The following is a 25,221-nucleotide window of genomic DNA, read 5'->3' as shown; positions in this document are numbered from 1 at the left end:
GATAGGAAAGAAAAGCCATTCTTCTTGAAGAATGAGAAAAATGTGGCTGTCTTCAACCAACTTCCCTCCTTCCAAGCTATGGCCATGGCTACCTAACCAAAAATAATACAAACGTTCTACAACATAGGTATTGTAGACCTCAAGCTACCCAAGATCACTATTAATATTAGAGTTTATGGAGGAAAGCACTTCCTCAAAGGTAAGAGCTTTTTTGGACTCAGTTTTTTTCACCTGAGGTGAAAGCTGGAGATATTAAAATTGGAACAGTAATATGAACGATCTGTAAATTATCTACTGAAAGGGTTGTTGTGAAGTAACAGTGAAAAGTGTTGTAATATACTCTGCATGATATGTGTCCCAGAGGCTGTCTGCTACTGGCCATATGCAGAGTTGATAGAGTAAATTCTCAGCTAAACCTGGGTAAGTAAAGATTTGCTAGTCATAACCATTGTTTACAATTTTGTACTGAAATGTAAGCCATTCTACACGTACCTCTACTTTCAAAGGAATCAGGTTGACCGTTTTGAGGCGCACTTCCTGGGACTCATGCTTTATGGTTAGAGTACGGGTGCAAGAAACAGATTGCGCTGGATCACAGTGGTAGTTATCGATGTACACTCCAAAGTTGTTGATGGTGGGATTAATCTCTTCCATTAGGACATAGGTACAATTACCTTGGTAACTGTAGTAGAGGCCATCAAATGTCATGTAATGTGGGTCTCCCCAGCCAGTGCAATAGCCTTCAGAAAGACAATAGAATTGATTATTTTCTGGGAACTCCTATAAATAACTAAAAGAAATGACTTTTGAGAATAAATTTCATCTAGAAAATCTAGAAAAAGTTGTCAAGAAACCTGTGATTGGAATAAAACATTGTCATTCTCATTTATAGAGACGAGCAAAAATGTGATATTGAAATTGTCTGACAAATTTGAGGGCCAAAATCCCCTGAGTGGACAATTCTTTGAAATTTCTCCAGAAGAAAGAGAAATTCTCACATTGCTTCTCTAATACAGAATTATCCCCGAGGAGGGACAGAAGCATTTCAGTGGAAAAAGCACATTGGAAACTGTTCTTTCTTTCCTTTTGCTTTTTCCTTTTGCTTTTACTCAGTATTTTAAGCAATTGCTTGATAATAAGAATATGATGGGGGAAAGTATTTTTATTTATTTGAATTGATTAGATTTTCTAATCTAAGATTTCATTAGGTTAAGTTTATTTATTTACCTATCTGCATGTATTCTTTCACAATAATAAATTTATCTGCATCTATTCTTTAAAAGACTATTTGTTTTATTCAGAAGTGCCAATATATACAGTTAGTTTATGGTAAATAGAACATTTTCATTAATTACTTTATACGTTATTTTACTAATTGTATTTGTTCTATCCATGATATGAGAAATTCCTCCCAGCAGCAATAGCCTGCTTGAAATAGTATTTGAAAATATCATTAGTATTTTTTTTAAATTATTTTAACTATTTATTTCAGAGTGCTTTTGAGTCAGTGCTGATTCTAGGTGACTGCCTGGACAAGTTCCTGAAATTTTCTTGGTGGGATTTTGGAAGTGAATTGCCATTGCCTTCTTCCTAGGGCTGAAAGAGAATGAATGGCTCAAAGTCACTCAGCTGGTTTTGTGCCTCAGACAGGACTAGAATTCCTAGTCTCCTGCCTAGTGCTTTAAGCACTACGCAAACTGGCTTTCTTATTAATATAGTATTTAGTTTCCTTCAGTTTAATTGTCTACCAAATAAGATTTCAGCCCTCCAGTGTTTCTGCATGCTAATTTTCTATAACCAGGAAACATTCTTACTGTCAAAAACGTAAGTGCTGATGTCTTGTTGTTTGAACATGGATCAATGTATTTGCTTGCTCTTTTTTAGAGAATGCCTTTCTTTATATTTTCATCACAACATCTCCTGAAACTGATCCCTGAATCTCTTCACTCCAAGTTCAATTTATAGGAATTAGCAGCTGTTTCGGGTAATACACTATGTGCAATACAACAGGGGTCTCCAATGTTGGCAACTTTAAGCCTGGAGGACTTCAGAATTCTGGGAGTTGAAGTCCTCTAGGCTTAAAGTTGCCAAGGTTGGAGACCCCTGCAATACAATACCAGTCCAATAGCTTGAGGAGTTTTCTTGAAGCTATTGGACTGGTAATGGACTGGACTGGTATTGGACTGCATGGCAGACATAAACATCAAACATCAAAATTGTTTATATAAATATATGTACTCACAGTCACATTCCCAATGCGTGCAGCATCCATTTTCATCCAATACTTCTATAGGAGCAAGCCCATTGGCACATGTGGGCTTTGGTGGAGTTTTACACACGATAGGGACCATCACCCATGTGTTATTCGAAACGCACACTAACTCAGTGCAATTACATATCCCACCACTTCCTCCTGGTGGTATCTGAGACAACAGAGAAAAAAAATCTATCACACTTTTTAATCCTGAACAAACATGCAATATATGAATGAATTTGAAGAATTAACTTAACAGAAAAACAGAGTTGGAAGGGACCTTGGAGATCTTCTAGTCTGCTCAAGCAGGAAACCCTGTACCGTTTCAGACAAATGGTTGTCCAATCTCTTCTTAAAAACCTCGAGTGTTAAAATACCCACAACTTCTGGAGGCAAGCCTTTTCATTTATTATTCTTATTCCCACTCAACACCTGCCTTTGTTGTTATCAATTAAAATAAAGCCATTGGATTGAAAACTATCTTCTATTGTACCACATACCAATTTAAATTATGGATCTCAAAACTATGCACTAGTACAGAGGTGTCAAACTCAAGGCCTGGGGCCCAGATCCGGCCCGCGTGGTGCTTAGATCTGGCCTGCGTGGCCACACTGGAAACAGCAAAGGACTGGCCCACAATGCCTCTGCCAGTGAAAATAGAGCTCGCGAGGGCCGCATGCAGCCCTCCTGAGCTCCATTTTCTCTGGCAGAGGTTGCAGGATGCAATCGCAGCCAAAAACGGAGCTTGGGAGTGGCGTTGAGCTGGCCACGCCCCCCACTTCCCGAGGTCAAACACAACCCTGATGTGGCCCTCAATGAAATTGAGTTTGACACCCTTGCGCTAGCATGTTGAATTTTTTTTATGTGTTCTGGTAATACAATACCAGATACGATGGCTTTGCGTGTGACATTAGATAACTATTCTTAAACTGAGACCATATAGGAAATTGGAATCAGTTCAAATGACAAAAGCATTTTCCCCGTTTTGGTTAATGTAAGAATCAGTCGAGGAAAATAATTCGACCCTCTCCAATTTGAGGGAAGGGATGCACATCAGATGCTGGGCTGAAGTAAAGAAACCCGGCATGTAAGGATTCTCTGGAGATTCTCAGCCATCCAGATCATGGTTTGAAAGAAGGGCCAAAGAGGCCATCTACATTAAGACTGAACAGCTCTCTCACCACAGAGGGGGGTGGATACAACATCCCCTGTCTCCTGTTTACAATACAGTCCTTTCAGCAGTTCCAAGAAAGTTCCACACCCATTTGCCCTATTCAGGTGACCCCCCGAGGGCACAGATAAATTACCAAGCGGCCTCAAAGACTCTCAGAAAGAGGGCTAACAACTAGATGATTGCAAGGAATATGGATCCTTCGATCTTCCATCATTTTGTTGGAACTGAAGAAGCTTCTAGGATGAGAAGCGAAACATATTCAGGGGAAAACAAAGTCCAGTTGCCTTTTGAAAAAGCCTTTGGACCAAATTCACTGGATGGTTTGGGACCAGTTGCATTCTTTCAGTACAATCTCTCAGGAAGAAGAAGAAAAAAACACCAGGAGACAGTGCTAGGAACTACCTCCCACTATATCCCACTTCCTAAATAAAATAGTGGGATTTAAATCTACTAAAAAATATAATAACTTCTAGTTGTGTTGAACTAAAAACCCCAAAATCCTCATTTAGTAAGCCCAAAACTTGATAATCTAAATGAAATCTAATTCCAGTGACATCCAGCATAGTTATAACTACATTTTACCAATATATACATTAAAATGGACCTAAGTCATCATATATTTTTGTTTGTATCATCATAACTAATTTTGTACATTTTGCCTCACTTGAAAAGACCAGGCCTTTACAATAGATTTCTATTGAAACTTGAAGATCAGTATCAGGAAAAATTCATGTATAAAATTAATTCTGACTTGCCCAGAAATTTTGAAAACATAATTTGCTAAGGCACATTTTGGAAGTAATTTTCTCTTTCAAATACCTGTTGTACAAATTCTGCCTTTTATGCATCCAAAGATATTTAAGAAGTATAGATGACATCTGAGCATGGCAGACATAAACATACTCCAAGTTCATGCATAATTTTAAATATTTAAATAAATAGAATAAGAATTACTAACCGTATGATTTCCTATCACACAAGGTTCTTTTGGAAGTATTTCCGTTGTTGTAGAAGTTGTGGTAGGAGTAGCCGTTGGAGTAGATGTTGGAGTGGTAGTAGATGGAGGGGTGGTAATTGTGGTAGTAGTGCTTTCAGAAGTGGAAGTGGTGGTAGGAGTAGGAGTTGGAGTGGTAGTAGATGGAGTGGGGGTAATTGTGGTAGTAGTGCTTTCAGAAGTGGAAGTGGTGGTAGGAGTAGGCGTTGGAGTGGTAGTAGATGGAGTGGGGGTAATTGTGGTAGTAGTGCTTTCAGAAGTGGAAGTGGTGGTAGGAGTAGGCGTTGGAGTGGTAGTAGATGGAGTGGGGGTAATTGTAGTAGTGCTTTCAGAAGTGGAAGTGGTGGTAGGAGTAGGCGTTGGAGTGGTAGTAGATGGAGTGGGGGTAATTGTGGTAGTAGTGCTTTCAGAAGTAGAAGTGGTGGTAGGAGTAGGCGTTGGAGTGGTAGTAGATGGAGGGGTGGTAATTGTGGTAGTAGTGCTTTCAGAAGTGGAAGTGGTAGTAGGAGTAGGTGTTGGAGTGGTAGTAGATGGAGGGGTGGTAATTGTAGTAGTGCTTTCAGAAGTGGAAGTGGTGGTAGGAGTAGGCGTTGGAGTGGTAGTAGATGGAGTGGGGGTAATTGTGGTAGTAGTGCTTTCAGAAGTGGAAGTGGTGGTAGGAGTAGGTGTTGGAGTAGTAGTAGATGGAGGGGTAGTAATTGTGGTAGTAGTGCTTTCAGAAGTGGAAGTGGTGGTAGGAGTAGGCGTTGGAGTGGTAGTAGATGGAGTGGTGGTAATTGTAGTAGTGCTTTCAGAAGTGGAAGTGGTGGTAGGAGTAGGCGTTGGAGTGGTAGTAGATGGAGTGGTGGTAATTGTAGTAGTGCTTACAGGAGTGGAAGTGGTGGTAGGAGTAGGCGTTGGAGTGGTGGTACATGGAGTGGGGGTAATTGTGGTAGTAGTGCTTTCAGAAGTGGAAGTGGTAGTAGGAGTAGGTGTTGGAGTGGTAGTAGATGGAGGGGTGGTAATTGTAGTAGTGCTTTCAGAAGTGGAAGTGGTGGTAGGAGTAGGCGGTGGAGTGGTAGTAGATGGAGTGGGGTGGTGTAGTAGTGCTTTCAGAGTGGAAGTGGTGGTAGGAGTAGGCGTTGGAGTGGTAGTAGATGGAGTGGGGGTAATTGTGGTAGTAGTGCTTTCAGAGTGGAAGTGGTAGTAGGAGTACGCGTTGGAGTGGTAGTAGATGGCGTGGGGGTAATTGTAGTAGTGCTTTCAGAAGTGGAAGTGGTGGTAGGAGTAGGCGTTGGAGTAGTAGTAGATGGAGGAGTGGTAATTGTGGTAGTAGTGCTTTCAGAAGTGGAAGTGGTGGTAGGAGTAGGCGTTGGAGTGGTAGTAGATGGAGGAGTGGTAATTGTGGTAGTAGTGCTTTCAGAAGTGGAAGTGGTGGTAGGAGTAGGCGTTGGAGTGGTAGTAGATGGAGTGGGGGTAATTGTAGTAGTGCTTTCAGAAGTGGAAGTGGTGGTAGGAGTAGGCGTTGGAGTGGTAGTAGATGGAGTGGGGGTAATTGTGGTAGTAGTGCTTTCAGAAGTGGAAGTGGTAGTAGGAGTAGGCGTTGGAGTGGTAGTAGATGGAGGGGTGGTAATTGTAGTAGTGCTTTCAGAAGTGGAAGTGGTGGTAGGAGTAGGCGTTGGAGTGGTAGTAGATGGAGGAGTGGTAATTGTGGTAGTAGTGCTTTCAGAAGTGGAAGTGGTGGTAGGAGTAGGCGTTGGAGTGGTAGTAGATGGAGTGGGGGTAATTGTGGTAGTAGTGCTTTCAGAAGTGGAAGTGGTGGTAGGAGTAGGTGTTGGAGTAGTAGTAGATGGAGTGGGGGTAATTGTAGTAGTGCTTTCAGAAGTGGAAGTGGTGGTAGGAGTAGGCGTTGGAGTGGTAGTAGATGGAGGGGTGGTAATTGTAGTAGTGCTTTCAGAAGTGGAAGTGGTGGTAGGAGTAGGCGTTGGAGTAGTAGTAGATGGAGGAGTGGTAATTGTGGTAGTAGTGCTTTCAGAAGTGGAAGTGGTGGTAGGAGTAGGCGTTGGAGTGGTAGTAGATGGAGTGGGGGTAATTGTAGTAGTGCTTTCAGAAGTGGAAGTGGTGGTAGGAGTAGGCGTTGGAGTGGTAGTAGATGGAGTGGGGGTAATTGTGGTAGTAGTGCTTTCAGAAGTGGAAGTGGTAGTAGGAGTAGGCGTTGGAGTGGTAGTAGATGGAGTGGTGGTAATTGTGGTAGTAGTGCTTTTGGGAGTGGTGGAAAAACACACCACCGGACAGCAGACGTTGATTTCGTAATCGAGACAGACTGGTGCAGGAATTACAGGTCCAGGAACCTGATCTTTGTTTTTACAAATAAGCCCAGTGGAAACATCACATGTCACTTTCTGTTGCAAGTCGTCAAAAGACCAGTCAGGAAACTTCTTTGCTCGGCATGATATGTTTTCTGGCTTCTCGCAGATCTTTATGTTGTGCAGTTTGATGTTTTCATAAGTTTCATTGTCTCCTTTTTCAAAACCAATTTCTGGTACACTCACAGAAATCCATCCAGACCACTTACATTCTTGTTCTATACAAGGTGCTGTAAAGAAAAAGTGACAGAAACAGGAAGAATTCTTATTGTGAGAACAATACTAGAACAATAGTTCAAACTATGATATGCTGTTATAAAATAACAAAAGTTAGAATTAACGGAGTGCTTGTATTTGGATCGGATTTCTTTCTTTGTTCTTTAACATATTTGCTTGTGAATATCCTTTAGGGCAGGGGTGGGGAACCAAGGTCAGGGGTGGGGAACCAAGGCCAACTGCCTCAGGAATTCTGGGAGTTGAAGTCCACAAGTCATAAAACAGTGATAGTTCCCCACCCCAGCTTTAGGACTACAACTCCTGACCTTTAAAAATTGACGCAATGCTTTGCTGCTCTTGATGATTGCCTGGTTTTCTGCAGCTCAAACCTAATTAGTCCTAGCATTATTAATTGTCTCCAATGTGGAACTGTATTATTCATACTTGTTTTTCTCTTCTGCTCCTCTAATCTATTTTGTTTTGTTTTTAATAGAAATCTACTGTATTCTCCTTCAGTGAGGATTACAACCCACAGAAAATACCTGAAAATCCAGAATTTTAGTAGGATATCAATCCAAGTGACAGGTAACATAATTGACAGGAATTTGTTTAGGTCTGTTTACATGTACCATTTCTCAAACCCTCACTCCGTAAAATAAATTATACTATACTAGTGCTCCAAATTCATAGCCATTGTTTTTTGTTTGTTGTTGTTTATTGGGAGGGTGACTGATTGGTTGCAGTGATGGGTTTCAAACATTTTTACACTGGTTCTGTGGGCGTGGCTTGGTGGGTGTGGCTTGGTGGGCGTGGCAGGGGAAGGATACCGTAAAATCTCCATTCCCTCCCCAATCCAGCGGAAGGTTATTGCAAAATCCCCATTTCCTCCCGATCAGCTGGGACTTGGGAGGCAGAGAATAGATGGGGGTGAGGCCAGTCAGAAATTTTACTACTGGTTCTCCGACCTACTCAAAATTTCCGCTACCAGTTCTCCAGAACTGGTCAGAACCTGCTGAAACCCACCTGTGGTTGGTTGGTTATTGTAATACTACAGAAAACCTTAATGTTATTGGGAGGTAGAAAGGAAAGAGTAGTGTATAATATTCATGGGGAGTAACAGTCTTATATTCTTTAGTGTAGATGTGTTGGCCATGATTTCAAAATGGAAAATAAATTGGAGTTTATTTCCTTTAATTCCTTTTGCTAACAGTCCCCACAAATTCTTAGCATGATTATCTGAGTATTTCCTGACCTGTTCCTTTAAAACAAAAAAAGATGAACTAAACATGTTTTGTACTTACTTGTTGTAGGAATGCCTGAAATGGAGGGAAAAAAGAATAGTACATAAGTCCCTTTTAATGAAAGGATTGTGCTTTATGCTGCTAAATTTTGGACCTTTCCCACATTCCTTTTATTACTTACTTGTAGTTGAAACTGTTGTAGAAGATCCTGAAATGGAGAAAAAAGAATAGTAAATCTTGGTTGGTTCATCTTAAGAGTTTTAGAGAAAATTGGCAAAGTGTCCACGGTAGCTCAACATGGCATTATCAACCAAATTTCTATACATGTTTATTTTCCTCCAGGGCAATAAAAAGAATTATTAACACTGGAAGCTTACTTGGGGTGGTAGTAGCAGTGGTAGTAGTAGTAGTAGTAGTGCTGGAAGTGGTGGTTGCAGTAGTAGAAGTTGAACTGCATCCATCATACTTAATTTCCATGGTGCCATTTAGTGTGCATATTAGGTACACACAATGTTCAGTTTTGTTAGCAACGATATCTCCCACTTCATATTCTTTGCCATCATAAACACAACACTCTGTGGAAAAATATAATAACAAAGTTTAGACAGAAGGAATTTCACAACAGCTGTTTCCTTGCAATGCTAGCTTCACTTCACTTCAGAAGGAGTGAGTTCAGAAAAGAAACTGTCACAGTTTTTTTTACAAGCCAGCCAGATTCTTAGGGGCTTTGATCCAAATTTTGGGTTTGGACAACCTAGAACTACACCGCCTAAGATTTGACCTAAGCGTAGTACACAAAATTATCCGCTACAATGTACTACCTGTCAATGTCTACTTCAGCTTCAACTGCAATAATACAAGAACACACAATAGATACAAACTCAAGGTAAACCACTCCAAACTTGATTGCAGAAAATACGATTTCAGCAACAGAATGGTCAATGCCTGCACTACCTGACTCTGTTGTTACAATCTGAAACCCCCATAACTTTAAGCTTAAACTGTCTACTGTTGACCTCACCCCATTCCTAAGAGGTCTGTAAGGGGCGTGCATAAGCGCACCAGAGTGCCTTCCGTCCCTGTCCTACTATCCCCATTTATTCGTACCCATTTCCTGTATTCATATCCATGTTTATACTTATTCCTGTTATCTCATACATGTTTGACAAACTAACTAAATAAATAAAATAAATAAATACCTTTAATTGCATCAAGAAGTGAACCGATAACCAGCCCAGCTCCAGTGCTATTTTATGGTTCAATCTTTTAGAGCCGGTTACAACCTGGGTTGCCATTTTTGACTGGCTATACTTTCGAAATAATCTTTAAGGGCAAGCCTCAGTGAAGAGTATTATAATAATTTAATCGATAAGTGACAAGATTTGGGTTACGTCAAAATGCTGCAGAACTGTTCATAATGATATACCAGCCAAATTTTGAGCATGTCTCTAAATTATATATCCATTCCTTCAGAGAAATGTAATCCCATAGGCTGGTGAGGGAGCCTTATTCTCCAGAAAGAATACTTCTTCTTATCCAGTTTTAATCCCAGTTTGTAGCATCAAATTCTACAGGTTTCAGACGTCATTTCAAGATATGAATAGCCACATTAGCTGGGGCTGAGAATTAGTTGCCCAACTGGATATCATCTATCTATAGACATCATATCCTGTAGCGCTGGATTACTTCTCCCAGCAATTTCAAATAAATGTTAACCAGTATAGAAATTTTGTAGATCTTTAGCAAACTACATAGAGCATCAATGACATTGAACAGACACTTTCACATCTACATTCTGGATCTTATATAGGATCTAAATAGTCACAAGTCAGTATCCATGATAGGCAACCCACAATGAATAACAGTGAAAACTCCTGAGAGTCAAGAAAACCAGTGGGTACACATTCTGCCTACCTAAGTTCTTGAACAAAAGTGTTAAAGTGGCCTAAGCAATTTGAGGGCCAAACTAAGCTCTGAATCTCATCTGAAATTGCCCCAGACAATGTTTCCTCCATAAACTTTAATTCTTGTGCTATGAATCATTATGTCACCTTGCCCAAAATGGGAATTTGAGACAGTTTGGTCATTCATAGAATTCAGAATCCTAAAGTTGAAAGTGGTCATAGAATCTAAATACACAGTGCTCGGTTCAGGAATTTAATTTCAAAGCATTCCCAAGTGATGCTGCCTAGGCTCTATATTTAAACATCCAGTAAACACGAGCTGACCATCTCCTTGAGTGACTGGTGTAGTGTTGAACTGTTGTAAATATTATCAACCTGTCAAGTTTTTGAAAAGGCTTTTTCATCAAGGGATGAACTATTGCTTGCTTCAGGCAGGTTGAAAATCCTCTGGCTGTTGTTACTTTTTTGGCTAAAATAGTTTGGTAAGGTTCAAACACACTGGTAGTTGGCTTTAGTTTTTCAAAAGTTCCATCCTCATTCTTTGGTATAATAAACTAAACAGGATCTTATAATAATGGTTGAGAGATAACTATTATCATCTCGTTTGATACTGGAAAGGCAGAATCCATATAACAAAAAACATGAGAGACATTATCTGGAAAACCTTGGCAAAATGCTCCCAAATCTGCTCTTCCCTTTTCTAAATAAGCCTCAAGAAATTGCATATATCTTCACAAGAGTCTAAACAATCAATTTACAAGTTGAAAAATGTAATTTATAGCTTCCAGCGTTATTCCAGAGTGGACCTAATAATAAGCTCTATTATGTGTCTTATTGGATTCAATTTGTATATCCAACTTTCAAACATCTCAGGTCATTATCAAAAGTTTTCCTGAAACTCAAGGAACCATTATGGCTGTGTAAATTGGCAGAGAACTATACTAAACATTGTACTCTGAAGGATTAGAACTGTAGGATTGCTGGTAATTAAAAATAAAACAAATAAATATCTGCATCTAAATGTATAGCTACTGGGACTTCATCTTTCTTTAAATATACCATGTGTAGAAAAAAGTTACAAAATAAAGCTGATATTCTTCATATTTGGAATTTTAAAATTTTAAAATAAACGCCTCAAATCATGACTTGCTCTTTCAAGAGAGATATATGGAAGCTGCTTGAGTTTTGTATAGAAAAAACATACCTTTTTCATGTTTACATATCACAGTTCCTGATGACTCGCAGTAACTGAAAGTTTAAAAAAAAAACCAGAAACAAAATATTGTAAGTTTTATTTATTTAGCAATATTAAACTTTAATATTAAATTTTTGTTAAGTTTTTATAGCCTGACTATATTCAATCTGCAATTGTGTTTTTGGTGCCCCGGATTCATAATGAAATTCTAATAATCAATGTAAGTTGTTCACATAATTTCACAGGACAAGAAATTAATCTTGGCAGGAATAGATATGAGAATAGAATGGAGTCAGGTCTTTGGTAGGTGAACGCCACATATCTATAACTTCTATGATACCGCAAATGGAAACACCAGACCTAACCTAATCAGAAATTAATGCCAAATTAATGCCAACCTTGGTCATTTGTGATCTTTCCTTTTCAGATATGTGAGCAACGTTTCCCAATCTTGGCTACTTTTAGGTGTGCAGAATTCAACTCTCAGCAATCTCAGCAATTGCTAAGCTGGCTAGGGAATTATGGTACTCAACGTCAGAACTGGGAAACATTGCCCCGCAGGACTTGTTTTTTATTTCCACGACCTAATTATTTTTTTACCTTGTGGCAAAAAACTTTGGCAAAAACTAGGTAGTACTTTTACAATTAAGCTCCTTTGCTTTGCCAGTATTTTGTGATTAAAAGGAAGGAAGAAAGAGAAGATTGCTTCCTGATGTTTTCATTTTGTACAGAAGAAAGCCTTGCATGTACATTGCTTTACATAGCATTTTTATCACAAACAATGGCATTTTGCTGGGGACTGTAAAGCTGAAGTCCCATAAAGTGAGGAAGAAATTAAGAAATTGCATGAAACTATTCTTTAACTTTTTTTTTTATTCTAAAACAGGAGTGTCAAACTCAAGTCCCGCAGGCCTGATCCGGCCCATGGGGTGCTAAGACCTGGCCCTCGGGGCCTCCTGGAAATAGTAAAGGACCGGCCCGCAGTGCCTCTGCCAACTGAAAATGGGACGCAGGGTGGCTGCACGAACATACACACCCCATGTCCCATTTTGGCCTGCAGGAGGTGTCTGTCCCATCTCCCCTGCCTCCCCCCACCCCCCGAGTTGGCCCATGGAGGACAACTACAATGCTGATCCAGCCCTCGAAGAAATCCAGTCTGACACCCCTGTTCTAAAGCAAGTTGAATAACTTCTGGAGATTAGTCAAAAACCGAAACTCTCAATTAGGACATCTCCGTCTTCTTGGATTCCTCAGATGCACATCTTTCCACATATAGAGGGAGATATGTGCCTTCCATGTCTGTGGAGGACAACTTCATGAATTGAATGACCCCAGTAGGGGAAACCTCTGGTCTCTCATTGTCTCTTCTTACTGCTATTCCCAAAGTTCCTAACAATCTCTTCTAAAAAAGATCAGGACCACTCAGAACAGCATACACAGTGGTTTTGCCAGTTGGGGGGGTGGGGTAGGGAAGCATAGGCACGACTTGCTACTATTCTTGTTCTTCTCCATGCAGTTGGTTCCAACTCACTGGACACCAGTTCACTTTGGTAGCCAAAACTTCTTTTCCCACTACTTGCTTTAGCCATAGAATGGTATTCTTGCCTAATTTATTGGGTCATCATAAGAAATAAATGATGTATATGAAGCATTATAAAAAAACACAAGGTGGTGTTTATCTGACATGCTCCTTTTCTTCTACCAAATAAGTTTACTGACTTCTGAAGGAAATAGCAATTGGAAGAGAGAGTATGCAATTTTGCATTCTCATCTCTTCTAACTTTTCACCCTTTTCAATATATTCTATCCTAAAAGTGCTTTTTAATTTAGAATGCTGTTCTCATCGCACACTCATGCACAAACCCAACCGTTTGAAACTGAATAGTTTCAATAAGGACATTTGTTCAAATGCTTTTTTTTTCAGTTCTTCCTCCATTCACTTTATCTTTTCACATACCAAGAGTGGCACAGTTCTCTATATTCATAGTTGGGGATAAGACTTCCAGGTGGGTAGTAAGTATCATTATAGTAACAGCCACATGTTTCCTTTGTTCCACATAAGTTGGTCTCCTCATTGTAGATTGGATATTCTGGAGGGCACTCTGGGTAGCAGCCTATTGTCCAAAAAGATGCATTTTGTAAATGGCAGCTATGCCATAGAAGCATTGCATGAAAAAGACATGCTCCAAAGATTTGATTAAAAAATAACACCTTCGATTTATATATCAGAAGAAAATGGAAATTATTCAGTCTGTGTGCCAGTTGACTGAATGTCATTTCTAAGGGACAAACGCAGTTCTGAACTTCTATGTATGTTTATCCTGATATTCACCTTGGAGTAATAACACTAAGAACATACTAGAAACGGGGCAAAAAAAATCCCCTTTTCATTAAAGACTAAGAGTCAAGACTTTGGTAACTAAAGAAACACTCATATCATGTTTTATCTCTGATGGAATTTAGGTTTACATCTTTGGAACTGTTTTTTAAAGAATCAGTCTAGTAGACTAAGCACAGAAGTAAAATGGCCAATTAGAAAGAAAAATCATGTCCTAGGCATTTAACAGTCTAATGAAGCTAAGATTCATTAATCAGAGACAAGGATGTTTCCTAAACTCCAACCCAAATGCCAGGAAGGGCCTCAGTGGCACCATCCTTTTTGGGTCCAAAATTAAACAAGCAGTATAGCAATAGCAGTAGCACTTAGACTTACCGTGCTTTCCTAAAAATAAGACCCTGTCTTATATTTTTTGAACCCCAAAATAAGTGCTTGGCCTTATTTTTTGGGAGGTCTTATTATTTTGGAATGCATAAAGCAAGTCAGAGCTCCTCTTGCCATCTTACCTGATTTCACGCTCTGTCTCCCTAACCCTAACCAGAGGAAATGGCAGGCACAGGCTGCCAATGAGTTTAAATATTTTCAGGGAGTTCTTATTTTTAAGGTTTACAAAGCAGGTTACAGAGTCAGAATAATGCCCCCAACAATCTGGGTGCTGATTTTACCGACCTCGGGAGGATGGGAGGCTGAGTCAACCTTGAGCCTGGTGAGATTTGAACTGCCAAATTGCAGGCAGCCAGCAGTCAGCGGAAGTAGCCTGCAGTACTGCACTCTAACCACTGCACCACCATGGCTCATAAATGGCTTTCCTACCAAAGTGGATCAGCTCACTGAATTACTTTTATTTTATATTAATTTATTGGCCACCCAGCTGAATGACCCAACCACAGTCCCCTAGCCCCATATTGGACTAACAAACAGTCTTTGAATCCACTACAAATTAATAAGTCTTTTACCTTCTAAAAATGACACCGAAAAGTTGGTGGTGACTTGATTGAGGATTTTGCAAGTTAAAATATCACGTCCGCAAGGCTCATAGTGCCACTCACATATAGTTTTATTAGGATTGTAGTATTCACAAAAGATTGCTATAAAAAGAAAGTTGCTCATTAGAAAAGAAGCAGAAAAAAATATTTTTTTCCAATTCCTATGTAAGATATCTCTATGTGACATCATAGGAACTAATGAATAACACTACAGGAGGGTATCCTATATATATATATAGATGATGTATCCTACACTACCTAACTTTGATGCTAACATTATCTATGTTTTGTGGGGAATCTATAATAAAAAGTACATGGGCATTTGTACATTCTGAAAAACAGAATGGTGGCTTTAAAGGCAATTATGTAGACTGTTGCAACATTTTTTATCTAAATTGACTTGTCTAACAGCAGAAAATGACTGAGTGGTCTATCAAGTTTGCCTTTTGCGGTTTTTATTTGTTTGTTTGTGAATCATCATCATCATCATCTTGGTTGATACCTAGGGTGCTGTCATAAACCCGTATCAATTATCAGCGCCAGTCAATGATATTTGTGATGCATTTTTAAATGTTCAGTTGACTGAGTTTCATGTTTAATGAATAAATAAGATGATGATGATGATGATGATGATGATGATGATGATGATGATGATGATGATTGTGTTATTCCTGCAGTAACATCAGCGGAACTGCAAAAAACTATGCTACTTGGAACATCGTACATCTTAATAAGGTACTTGGTTGATATCTAGGACACTGGCAGCAACCTATATCAACCATTTAGCACCAGTCAATCATATTTGTGGCACATTTTTAAATGTTCAGTTGACTGAGTTTCATGTTTCATGAATAAATGAGATAATAATCTTCAATTCGATTTACAATCTGGGAGTGGTAAAAACTTAACAGTTCAAGTCCTAACTAAAGACCTAAGAGCTGTTAGGGTAATGTCTGAGTATATAGGCAGTTCCAATATATTCAGGTCTAAAAGTTCAAAAATCCCATGTATCTAGGCAGCTGTTTGGGTATTGCTTCCAGGGCTCCTATTTCTTCCTCCTAGATACTCAACTTCAATGTGCAAATCACGATATTTTGTTATTTTTTCTAGCTGTTTCTCTTCAATTTGCGCATCACCTGGTATTGCAATATCAGTGAAACAGAGTTTTTTTCTTTTCCACAAAGTGTCTTGTAGGCCATCTAAAAATCCCACAAGATCTTGAGTGGCTGATTTTCAAGAACTTTGTCAATTTTGTGTTCCCAGTAATTTTTGCTGTATTCAAACCCAAACTTCTGGCAACACTTCCAATGTATGATTTTGGGAATAATAATAATTTGATAATAATTTTATTATTGTTATTATTATCATCATCATCAGCACCACTACCACCGCAACCATCATCTGGTGCTATCTGGCATCAGTGATTCCTTATTACAAAACTAAAGGGCTTTAGCATAAAATGTCTCAGAGAATAAGCCTTATCAAGATTAGGTTTAGATAAATTAAATAAACACATTTAGATTTGTGAAAGATTATAGTCTCCTGTTTCTAGAATATCAGCTTTTGGGATAACTGGATATTGTATGCTTATCCTGGAACTTCAATAGTTTATCTGGAATGCTTACGGCATATATCTGGAGTTCTCCAGGGGACACATGCTTCAGCTTTGATGCATTCATGCGCATAGGCAGCAACTGCAGTACAGAAGCATTCACAGTCCCCTCCAGTATCACAGGCACAGGAATCATGTACACAGGCTTCGTAGTATGGCTGTGGATCCACCTATTGAAAAATCACAGAATCACAGCATTTGGATATTTGCATCACTGCATTTTCCTTTGAACACAGAAGAACAAGGTGATCATCCAGTTATCCAAGAGAAGTCTACATGCTATGAATGAATGAGGTTCTATCCCATTCACGTTGGAAGCACCAAGATGCTTCAGGGCCTTAAAAGTTTAATTTTGTTCAACATTTCTCTCAATTCTTAGGGCAAGGAAACTATATTTTTACTTAAAGTTTGTTTTCCTCACATAGCTAAACATTGCATTCTGGATTCAATGTGTTTAAGCAAAGCAGTCTATGTAGAACCTAATATGGAATTATTTGATCAATAATTCCTGTCCTAATGGACTGGACGAAGTACCATAATTTTCCCTTCTCTGAATATCATAGTTCAATAACGGTTACCATAATGTAATTAAAAATCTGCCTTTAAAATGATAATATATTAGAAAATATATATCTGGAGTGTCATTGCATCTCTAAATCTGTATCTTGTGAAAAATGTTCAGAATACATATTTAAATATGCATTTAAATGACATGTAAAAAAAAATATTGCAAATTAATGTGGAAACAGGAAGGAAGAGATTCATAAATTAACATTTCCAAAATTGGTACAGGGCAGCTATTGTTCAGATGTATAGCAACACCAATGGACAGAGTCCAAGGCTCCCCTATGATAGTGGATTATTTTATTTTAAAGCACACTGCGTCAAAGCATTCCCTAATATGGTGTTTTTCAACCTTAGCAATCTTACGATGTGTGGACTTCAACACCCAGGATTCCTTGACCAGCATTTTGGGGATTCTGGGAGATGAAGTCCACATATCTTAAAGTTGCCAATGCCATAATAACTCAAAACCAAACCAAAACTACTAACCTTGTGATGACATATTTTAAAGGTATCACTTTTGATAAGGCTGCACTGTTTCTCTGCCCAAGCTTTCCGATGTGGCTTCAACTCACAGGGCTCAATGTCTACGTCTACATCAGGGCAAGCCGCATCCTTTTTCCATGAATTTCCAAATGTCAAGGCACTGACTGTGTCTTGAGCCATACTCCTTGTTGTAAAGTCATTGCTGGCTTTGTTATCAAAGTTACCACACAAACCACAGACTTTCCCCTGCAAGTAAGGAAAGTACTTCATCAAAGCTAAAAGGAATTTGAATAATTTACTGACCTAGTTCATATTTCTACCATGATCCATTGTGGAAATACAGGCAGTCCTCAACGTACAACTATTTGTTTAGTGACCGTTCGAAATTACAACAGCACTGGAAAAAAGTGACTTGTGACTGTTTTTCACATTTGCAACAGTTTACACATTTACAACGATGGCCGCATCCCCATGGTCATGTGATCAAAATTTGGATGCTTGGCAACTGGCATGTATTTATGATGGTTGCAGTGTTTCAGGGTCGTGTGATCACCTTTTGCGACCTTCTGACAAGCAAAGTCAATCTGGGGCAGCCAGGTTCACTTTGTCACCATGTTACCAATTTAACAATTCCAGTAATTCACTTAACAACTGTGGCAAGGAAGGTTGTAAAATGAAGCAAAACATTTAATAACTGTCTTGTTTAGCAATGGAAATTTGGGGCTCAATTGTGATCCTAAGTCGAGAATTACCTGTATTGCGTCTAGGGTTCCAGAGAAGAAGAAAAAAAAACCCCCAAAGTTAGTATTTAAGAAAAATGTGACAGACTCTGCTGCTTCTTTTTCAGGCACTATTCCAAATGATAGTTTTGTGTACATAACTTTCTATATATAAGAAGAAAGCAAACTTAAGTGTGTAAAGAGGGAAAGAATTGGTCTGTTTACTTTTGAAATTAAACCAGATTCAATTTCGAAAATTCACTGTATTCCACTGTTGTTATAGTTATTTAAAATAATCATTACCAAGTAAACAGCAATATCTTCACAGCACACACTAAAAGAATTACAAACAGGTATGCAGCAATAGCATGGAAAAAAAGTTTACTGTAAATAAATAAAGGAAAAGCATTAAGTAAATCTGCATTAAGCATTTTAGATGTTTGCCTTGGGCTGGATCCAGTAAAAGGTTTGTTCTGTTTTCCCAAGGCTTAGCTAAACTGGACAGGAAAGTATTTGTCGCTTCCTCCTATTTATTCTATATATTTAAATCGTATTTAAACATTATTCAGTGAGTCCTCCTGGGTGGGTTCAATAACTTCTTGTGCATATTGCATTAATCTACATTTATCAAGAAGTAAAATTGTAATATACATAGAGATATATAGTATGTATTAAGACATAAATACTGTAAGAAAATATTTTAATATTTTCTTTAATATGCATCCATTAGTAACATAAAAATGTTGCGTGGAAAGTGTTATAGAAGCACTGACTTTATGATAGGGCATCAGCTTGATGAAAATAGTTGTCTTCTTATCCCAGATGAGCATCACTCCATTGCTGGCTTCAATTACTGTATACAACCCAACTGATCCACGAATCCAATATGATATAGAGCTATGGTTACTCCACTCAATTTTTTCAATGTGTTTTTCTTGCAGCTTCAGCTCTGTGGTCTAAAAGGCAGAAATACAATGTGATGAAAACAGAAGTTGGAATTTTAAATAGTCCCTCCTAGTGGGTACACTCCAAGAACAGTGGATTGACACACTGGACTAACACATTTATTATGGTTTTAGTTTAGGTTTACGCTTTTTGGAATGCAACCCATTTCAGCCCGCTGGTGAGGTAGAACCAAAAAGAGACGACCATTCTCTATAAAGGGGTCATCAGAATAACCCTTCCTGTATCGGAACAAATGTGCTATAGTAGGCAAAAGCTTATCAATTATAAAAAATAATAAAGGCAGAATAAAATAAATAAATTTAAATTTGTTGTAATGCTTTGTTGTTTTTTAATTAATAACAAAACATGACCAATCCTCAACTTTCAACTGAATTATCAATCTAGCAATCTGCTAGATCAGGGGTCTCCAACCTTGGTCTCTTTAAGATTTGTGGACTTCAACTCCCAGAGTCCCTCAGCCAGCAAAGCAAAGCAAAGCTGGCTGAGGAACTCTGGGAGTTGAAGTCCACAAGTCTTAAAAGGACCAAGGTTGGAGACCCCTGATCTAGCAGATAGTATATTATTTAATGTCAGTCTTGAAAAAATAAAGTTGAGTCCAATTTGTTCAAGACTTCAAAGCATTCTCTGATTTCTTTGGTAGAGAAGATTTCTTTCAAACAACCCATCTCAGGCATATTCACTTCTGTGCTTGATACATACCCCTAGAAACAGTTTAATGGCCTTGGAGCAGGTAACTCCTGTCGTTCCACAGGGAACATTCTCTGTGATCACACTAAATGTTCCTTGCTGGTTTCCACAGTAATCCTAGTGGGCATAGACAAAAAAAAAAAAAAGAGGATCAAGATTAAGCAAAATCAAAAATAATGTTTCACATTTTACTCACAGAGTGACTCTGGGCACTGTGCAGTTAATCATTCCTTTAAGTTTATGAGAACATTCATGCTTCAAACCACTTGCTAACCAACTTCCCCCACCCACCCACCTCAAAAAAACATTTAATGAGATAGTTTTTAAAAATAGCATATTTTATTTGGCTGAAAATTATTGTATCGATACCATTGGGGTCATATAATGTCACAGTCATTATATTATGGTCACAGTCACATGCATGGTGAAGCAAAGTAATTGATCAAGCATTCAGATAAGATTAATTCAAAGCATTGTAACTCAGGAAACACTTTATTATTGGCATAATATTTGAAATGATCAAAATATAAAATCAATAAACATGAAGACTGTAAAATACAAACCCCAAAGAGTCATTGCAAAGGAATTCCCCCAGCTTTTAAAACACCAAGACTACAGCTCCAGATCTCCAAAATATTTTGTGATTTGGTTGAAACAACAGAATAGATTGAAAGATTGTAATAGATGGTGAGATTTGAGTCAGATTATTTTAGTTGCAATTTAGTTTCACTTAAATGTAAAGACCCCAATATCAGGAAGTCAGATGGACACTATCTTAAAGAAATTACTCTGTTAGGATCAAAATTTGGTAGGACATAGACAAACTAGGCCACCATATCTTACCCATTAGGAATTCCTGTTTTAAAAGGTAAGCTTGGCTAAGTCTTTTTTTTTTTTGAAAGTGCATTGAGTGAAGTTCCTGTTACTAATAAAGATATCATCAATACTGAATGAAATAAATTTCAGAAAGAATCCAAAGAGTTGTTAAGTTGTTAATATTTTAATTCAGTATCATGGGGTTCAATACAAGCCAGATTTTTTGAAGTTTGGTAAAATAATTATGTGCAAAAAATCATCTTAATGCAATTACTTAGCTGCCTGCTGGGTAAGAAGATTCCATGGAATGAAATTGTGATGGATATTAATGGAATAAAATTGACAGTCACTTCAAATACTGTATAATCTGGGTTACTGCAAAACTTGGTACTAGTAACTGAATATTACCTGAGAAGCCACATATTCACAGTGACCAACAAAGTCATAGAATTTTCCATCAAAGGTAATGAAATGGCCACTGCCATAAATGGTACATGTCCCGTAACACACTATGTTGGTACATTTCCAGCTTCCTTTTTGGCAGATACTAGAGAGTATTAAAGAGAGAGAGGGAGGGAGGCAGGGAGGGAGGAAGAGAGATAGTAAGACCAAAGTTATCTCTCCATAGAATGCTTTAAAGGTGCAGAGCAAAATATTAATCATGTGAAATAAGAAATGACTATCATCTTCTGTTTCTACTTTGTACATCCTACCATGTGTTGCAGCCAACGGTTATATTTTCTCCATTGGAATAAAACACCTGGTTATGAATACATGGACAATCCTCTTCTGCTACACATCCCCCACGGCCGTCATCAATCAAGCCCTCAGGGCAAACACATCCTGAGATACATCCAGTTTGGAACTATGGGAAACAAGGATAATACTCACATGACTATTTAACAGCAACCTTAATTTTTTTTTTTTTAAATTTTACATTTATATCCCGCCTTTCTCCGAAGACTCAGGGCGGCTTACAGTGTATGATCTAGCCAATTAAAATTCACATGCCTTACTTTTGTTCATATATTTTTGGAAAGATAAATCACACACAAATGCACTATTTAAAGTGCACCACCAATATGGAATCAGTATGGGCTAAAGTTAGATATGGAGTTTTGTCTCAATATCTTTCAAATAATTGAAATATGATTAGAAAGAAATTGCTTTCTCATTTCTACATGGGCATGTTTATCCCCTCCCCCCAAAATGGAAGAATTCTATATAAGTTTGGTAGGGCTCTTGCTTTTAAATATGAAAAGGCCAGTGACTTTACTTCTTGTATCAAAATGTTAACAAACAGAATGCTACTTTGAGCAGAAGCTTGGTTCATCTCAGTATTCTCTTAGTGAAATTCACTAAAGATAATAGCTTCACACTATACATCGCTATCAAAATTACATCACTTTTGGAATACGGGTGTAAAAAAAAGCCAGAACAGAAGAAAGACATACGTGAGCAGTACCCAGCGTTTGACAGCTAAGTCGTATTGGCGTTTGGGAAGACCAAGAGTCAAAGTTGTTGCAATCAAAATATGACTTATTGGATGAACATACTGAAAAGTAAATAAAGAACATTGGAAAAAAATTGTATTTAATTCCACAGTAATAGACAAACGGAAACTCAAAAAACCTAAGGAATCTGGAATGGTTTGTGCCTTTAAAAATATGTCACACTGCAAATTTAATACCATATATATAGAAAATGCTCTTGTCAAAATTCTTGTATCAGTTTAAGATGGAATTGCCCTGCAATGCCTGAATGAACTAGTCCATAAAATTGAACTGACATCATGGATTGCAGAGACATGGTGGCACAGTGATTAGAATGTGGTATTGCAGGCTAATTCTACCAACTGCCAGCAGTTTGTCCTGACCAGCTCAAGATTAACTCAGCCTTCCATCCTTCTGAGGTAAAATGAGGGCCTAGATTGTTGGGGGCAATATGCTGACTGTTTAAACTGCTTAGACAGGGCTGTAAGAGCATTGAGAAGCGGTATATAAGTCTAAATGCTGTTGCTTTTGCATGAGCCTGCTTGACTCTATTTGGGACATTAGAATAATGATGGCAGTGCAGAACTGGCAGGAAATTTGTTTTTTCTCCTTTATAGGGAAAGCTATAGTCTGGCTAGGGTTAGGGTTAATTCTGAGAGCAATTCATTTGGAAATGCTCTATGTCCCTGTAAAGAAATTAAGTTCCAGACTTACAGGTGGAAATCTTTATTATAATACTAATACAGATCAATGAAATCTTGGCTCATACCACATCAGGTATAACTGTGGTTGAAAAGAAGAAAGTGTGGATAATTGATGTGGCAATACCAGAGAATAGTAGAATAGAAGACAATATATTGGAGAAGATCACAAAATATTTAGATCTGGCATTTAAAACTGAAAGATTATGGCATAAATATTTCTTCAACCAAAACAATACACAAGCACACACAATAGATACAAACTTAAAGTGAACCGCTCCAAACTCAACTGAAGAAAATACGACTTCAGTAACAGTTGTTAATGCCTGGAATGCACTACCAGACTCTGTGGTCTCATCCCAAAACCCCCAAAACTTTAACCTAACAGTGTCTACTGTTGACCTCACCCCATTCCTAAGTGGTCTGTAAGGGGCGTGCATAAGAGCACCAGCATGCCTACCGTCCCTGTCCTAATGTTCCCTTTAATTGTATTCATTTTATGTATTCAATTCATGCTTATACTTATATATATTATCTAATATGTACTCAACAAAATAAATGAATAAAATAAATAAATAAAATAAATAAATAAATCAGTTGTTGTGTTTCTAGTGGTTATCAACACCCTGGTTGACATACCAAACTATCTTGGATGACACCTAAAAAAACTGCGTTGATAAATTTTCCTTGTCAATTACAAAAGGCCAGCTTGCTTGGATTTGTACATATATCACTCCAGTACATTACAGCATCCTAGGTTCTTGGGACGAACTCAACCTGCATGAAGGCCAAAATCAGCTAAAGAACTGGAGGCTGTGATTTCACATGGTTGTGAATAGATAATAATAACAATTATCAACAATAACAACAACCACCTTACTCGGAACTGCCTATATATTCAAACATTATCTTAACAGCTCTTAGGTTTTTGGCTAACTTGAACTGTTAAGTTTTTTCAAGTCCCAGACTGCAAATCAAATTACAAATATAATAATAATAATAATAATAATAATAATAATAATAATAATAATAATAATAATAATAATAATAATAACAACAACAACAACAACAACAACAACAACAACAACAGCAGCAGCAGCAGCAGCAACAGCAACAACAACAACAACAACAACAACAACAACAACAATGAAAAGCTAATAGGTTTAGGAGGAAGTGGCTTTATGATAAAGCCATGTCAAAAGGAAATTTTCATTCAACACATAGCTCAAATTGAGAAAATATATGTATTATTATAATATGAAGGTTGATACGTACTGTGAGGGCGTTTATCCACTGTTACACATTGAAATTTTCCATTTCTGCAAACACTAGAAATAGCAAAAAATAATAGGAAAATAAATAAAATTATAAAACAGTAGCCATAAGAATTTTGCAAATGAATTGCAATTTATATACTTTTAATGGAAGTATATTTTATTACAGTGATTTCTTGAATCCCTGAATGGTATACCACTGATACACAATACAAGCAGCCAAACTAGAAATGTCAGTGATTTGATAAGGACTGCCACATTGTTTCATATGTTTTACGATAATGTTTTAAATGTACAACCAACATTCCTTCCTTTTCACAGATCAACCGTTTAAAATAAATGGTGGATAAGAGCGTAATTAATACTGTACCTATGGTATTACTCTTTAAAGTTATCACAAGAATTCAAGCATTCTGAACCTTGAATTCTATCCCCTCTTCCCTAGGAGTATACTCCATTGAAAAACTATACAGGTAGTCCTCGATTTATAACTGTTCAATTAGTGACCATTCAAAGTTACAACAGCACTGAAAACAGTGACTAATGACTGTTGTTCATACTTATGACCATTGCAACATCCCCATGGTCATGTGATTTACATTCGGATGCTTGACAACTGATTCGTATTCACGACGGTTGCCGTATTCTGGAGTCATGTGATCTTCTTTTGTGACCTTCTGACAAGTAAAGTCAATGGGAAAACCAGATTCACTTAACTGTGTTACTAATTTAACAACTGCAGTGATTCACTTAACAAATGTAGCATGAAAAGTCGTAAAAGGAGGCAAAACTCATTTAACAAATTTCTCACCTAGCAACATAAATTTTGGGCTCAGTTGTGATCATAAGTAAAGGACATACTTTTAAATAGACACTTCATGGGTATAAGGTTGCACTTGCAATATATGTGTTTCATGACCACCCTTACTGAAGGATTTCTAAAGTACTGCAAAGTGTAGTGATTCTCAACATGTACTATATCAGGGGTATCCAGCCTTGGCCACTTTAAGCCTGGCGCACTTCAGCTCCCAAAATTCCACAGCCAGCAAAGCAAACTAAAGCTGACTGGGGAATTCTGGGAGTTGAAGTCCGCCAGGGCTGGAGACCCCTGTACTATATAATTAGTTCTATCTGTTGACGATTTGGAGAAAGAACCTCCTACTGAATTGTATCAAGTGATTAATTCAGTTCCCTGAAATGTGCTGCTGAATTCTCCATCCAGGTTTAATCTGCAAATGTAACTCAGCACTTAAAGT

At 37.9% G+C, this 25,221-nt stretch overlaps 1 protein-coding gene across 1 annotated transcript in view; it reads right to left on the bottom strand.

The window, feature by feature from the left end:
- The window catches only part of MUC2 (mucin 2, oligomeric mucus/gel-forming), a 67,140-nt gene that overhangs the window by 18,300 nt on the left and 23,619 nt on the right, over positions 1-25,221 (bottom strand). The window contains 19 exon segments of the mRNA XM_058160314.1: positions 493-740; positions 2,243-2,423; positions 4,387-5,510; positions 5,618-6,997; positions 8,285-8,299; positions 8,406-8,432; positions 8,602-8,799; positions 11,333-11,376; positions 13,281-13,437; positions 14,618-14,749; positions 16,273-16,429; positions 17,313-17,555; positions 18,802-18,984; positions 19,694-19,798; positions 20,906-21,044; positions 21,211-21,362; positions 21,952-22,052; positions 23,067-23,093; positions 23,994-24,019. Of these exon segments, the coding sequence (XP_058016297.1) occupies positions 493-740; positions 2,243-2,423; positions 4,387-5,510; positions 5,618-6,997; positions 8,285-8,299; positions 8,406-8,432; positions 8,602-8,799; positions 11,333-11,376; positions 13,281-13,437; positions 14,618-14,749; positions 16,273-16,429; positions 17,313-17,555; positions 18,802-18,984; positions 19,694-19,798; positions 20,906-21,044; positions 21,211-21,362; positions 21,952-22,052; positions 23,067-23,093; positions 23,994-24,019 (4,639 nt within the window).

Source organism: Ahaetulla prasina, chromosome 1, assembly GCF_028640845.1.
Source record: "Ahaetulla prasina isolate Xishuangbanna chromosome 1, ASM2864084v1, whole genome shotgun sequence".
In the NCBI taxonomy this organism is placed as follows: Eukaryota; Metazoa; Chordata; class Lepidosauria; order Squamata; family Colubridae; genus Ahaetulla; species Ahaetulla prasina.
This window is presented reverse-complemented; position numbering and strand designations above follow the sequence as displayed.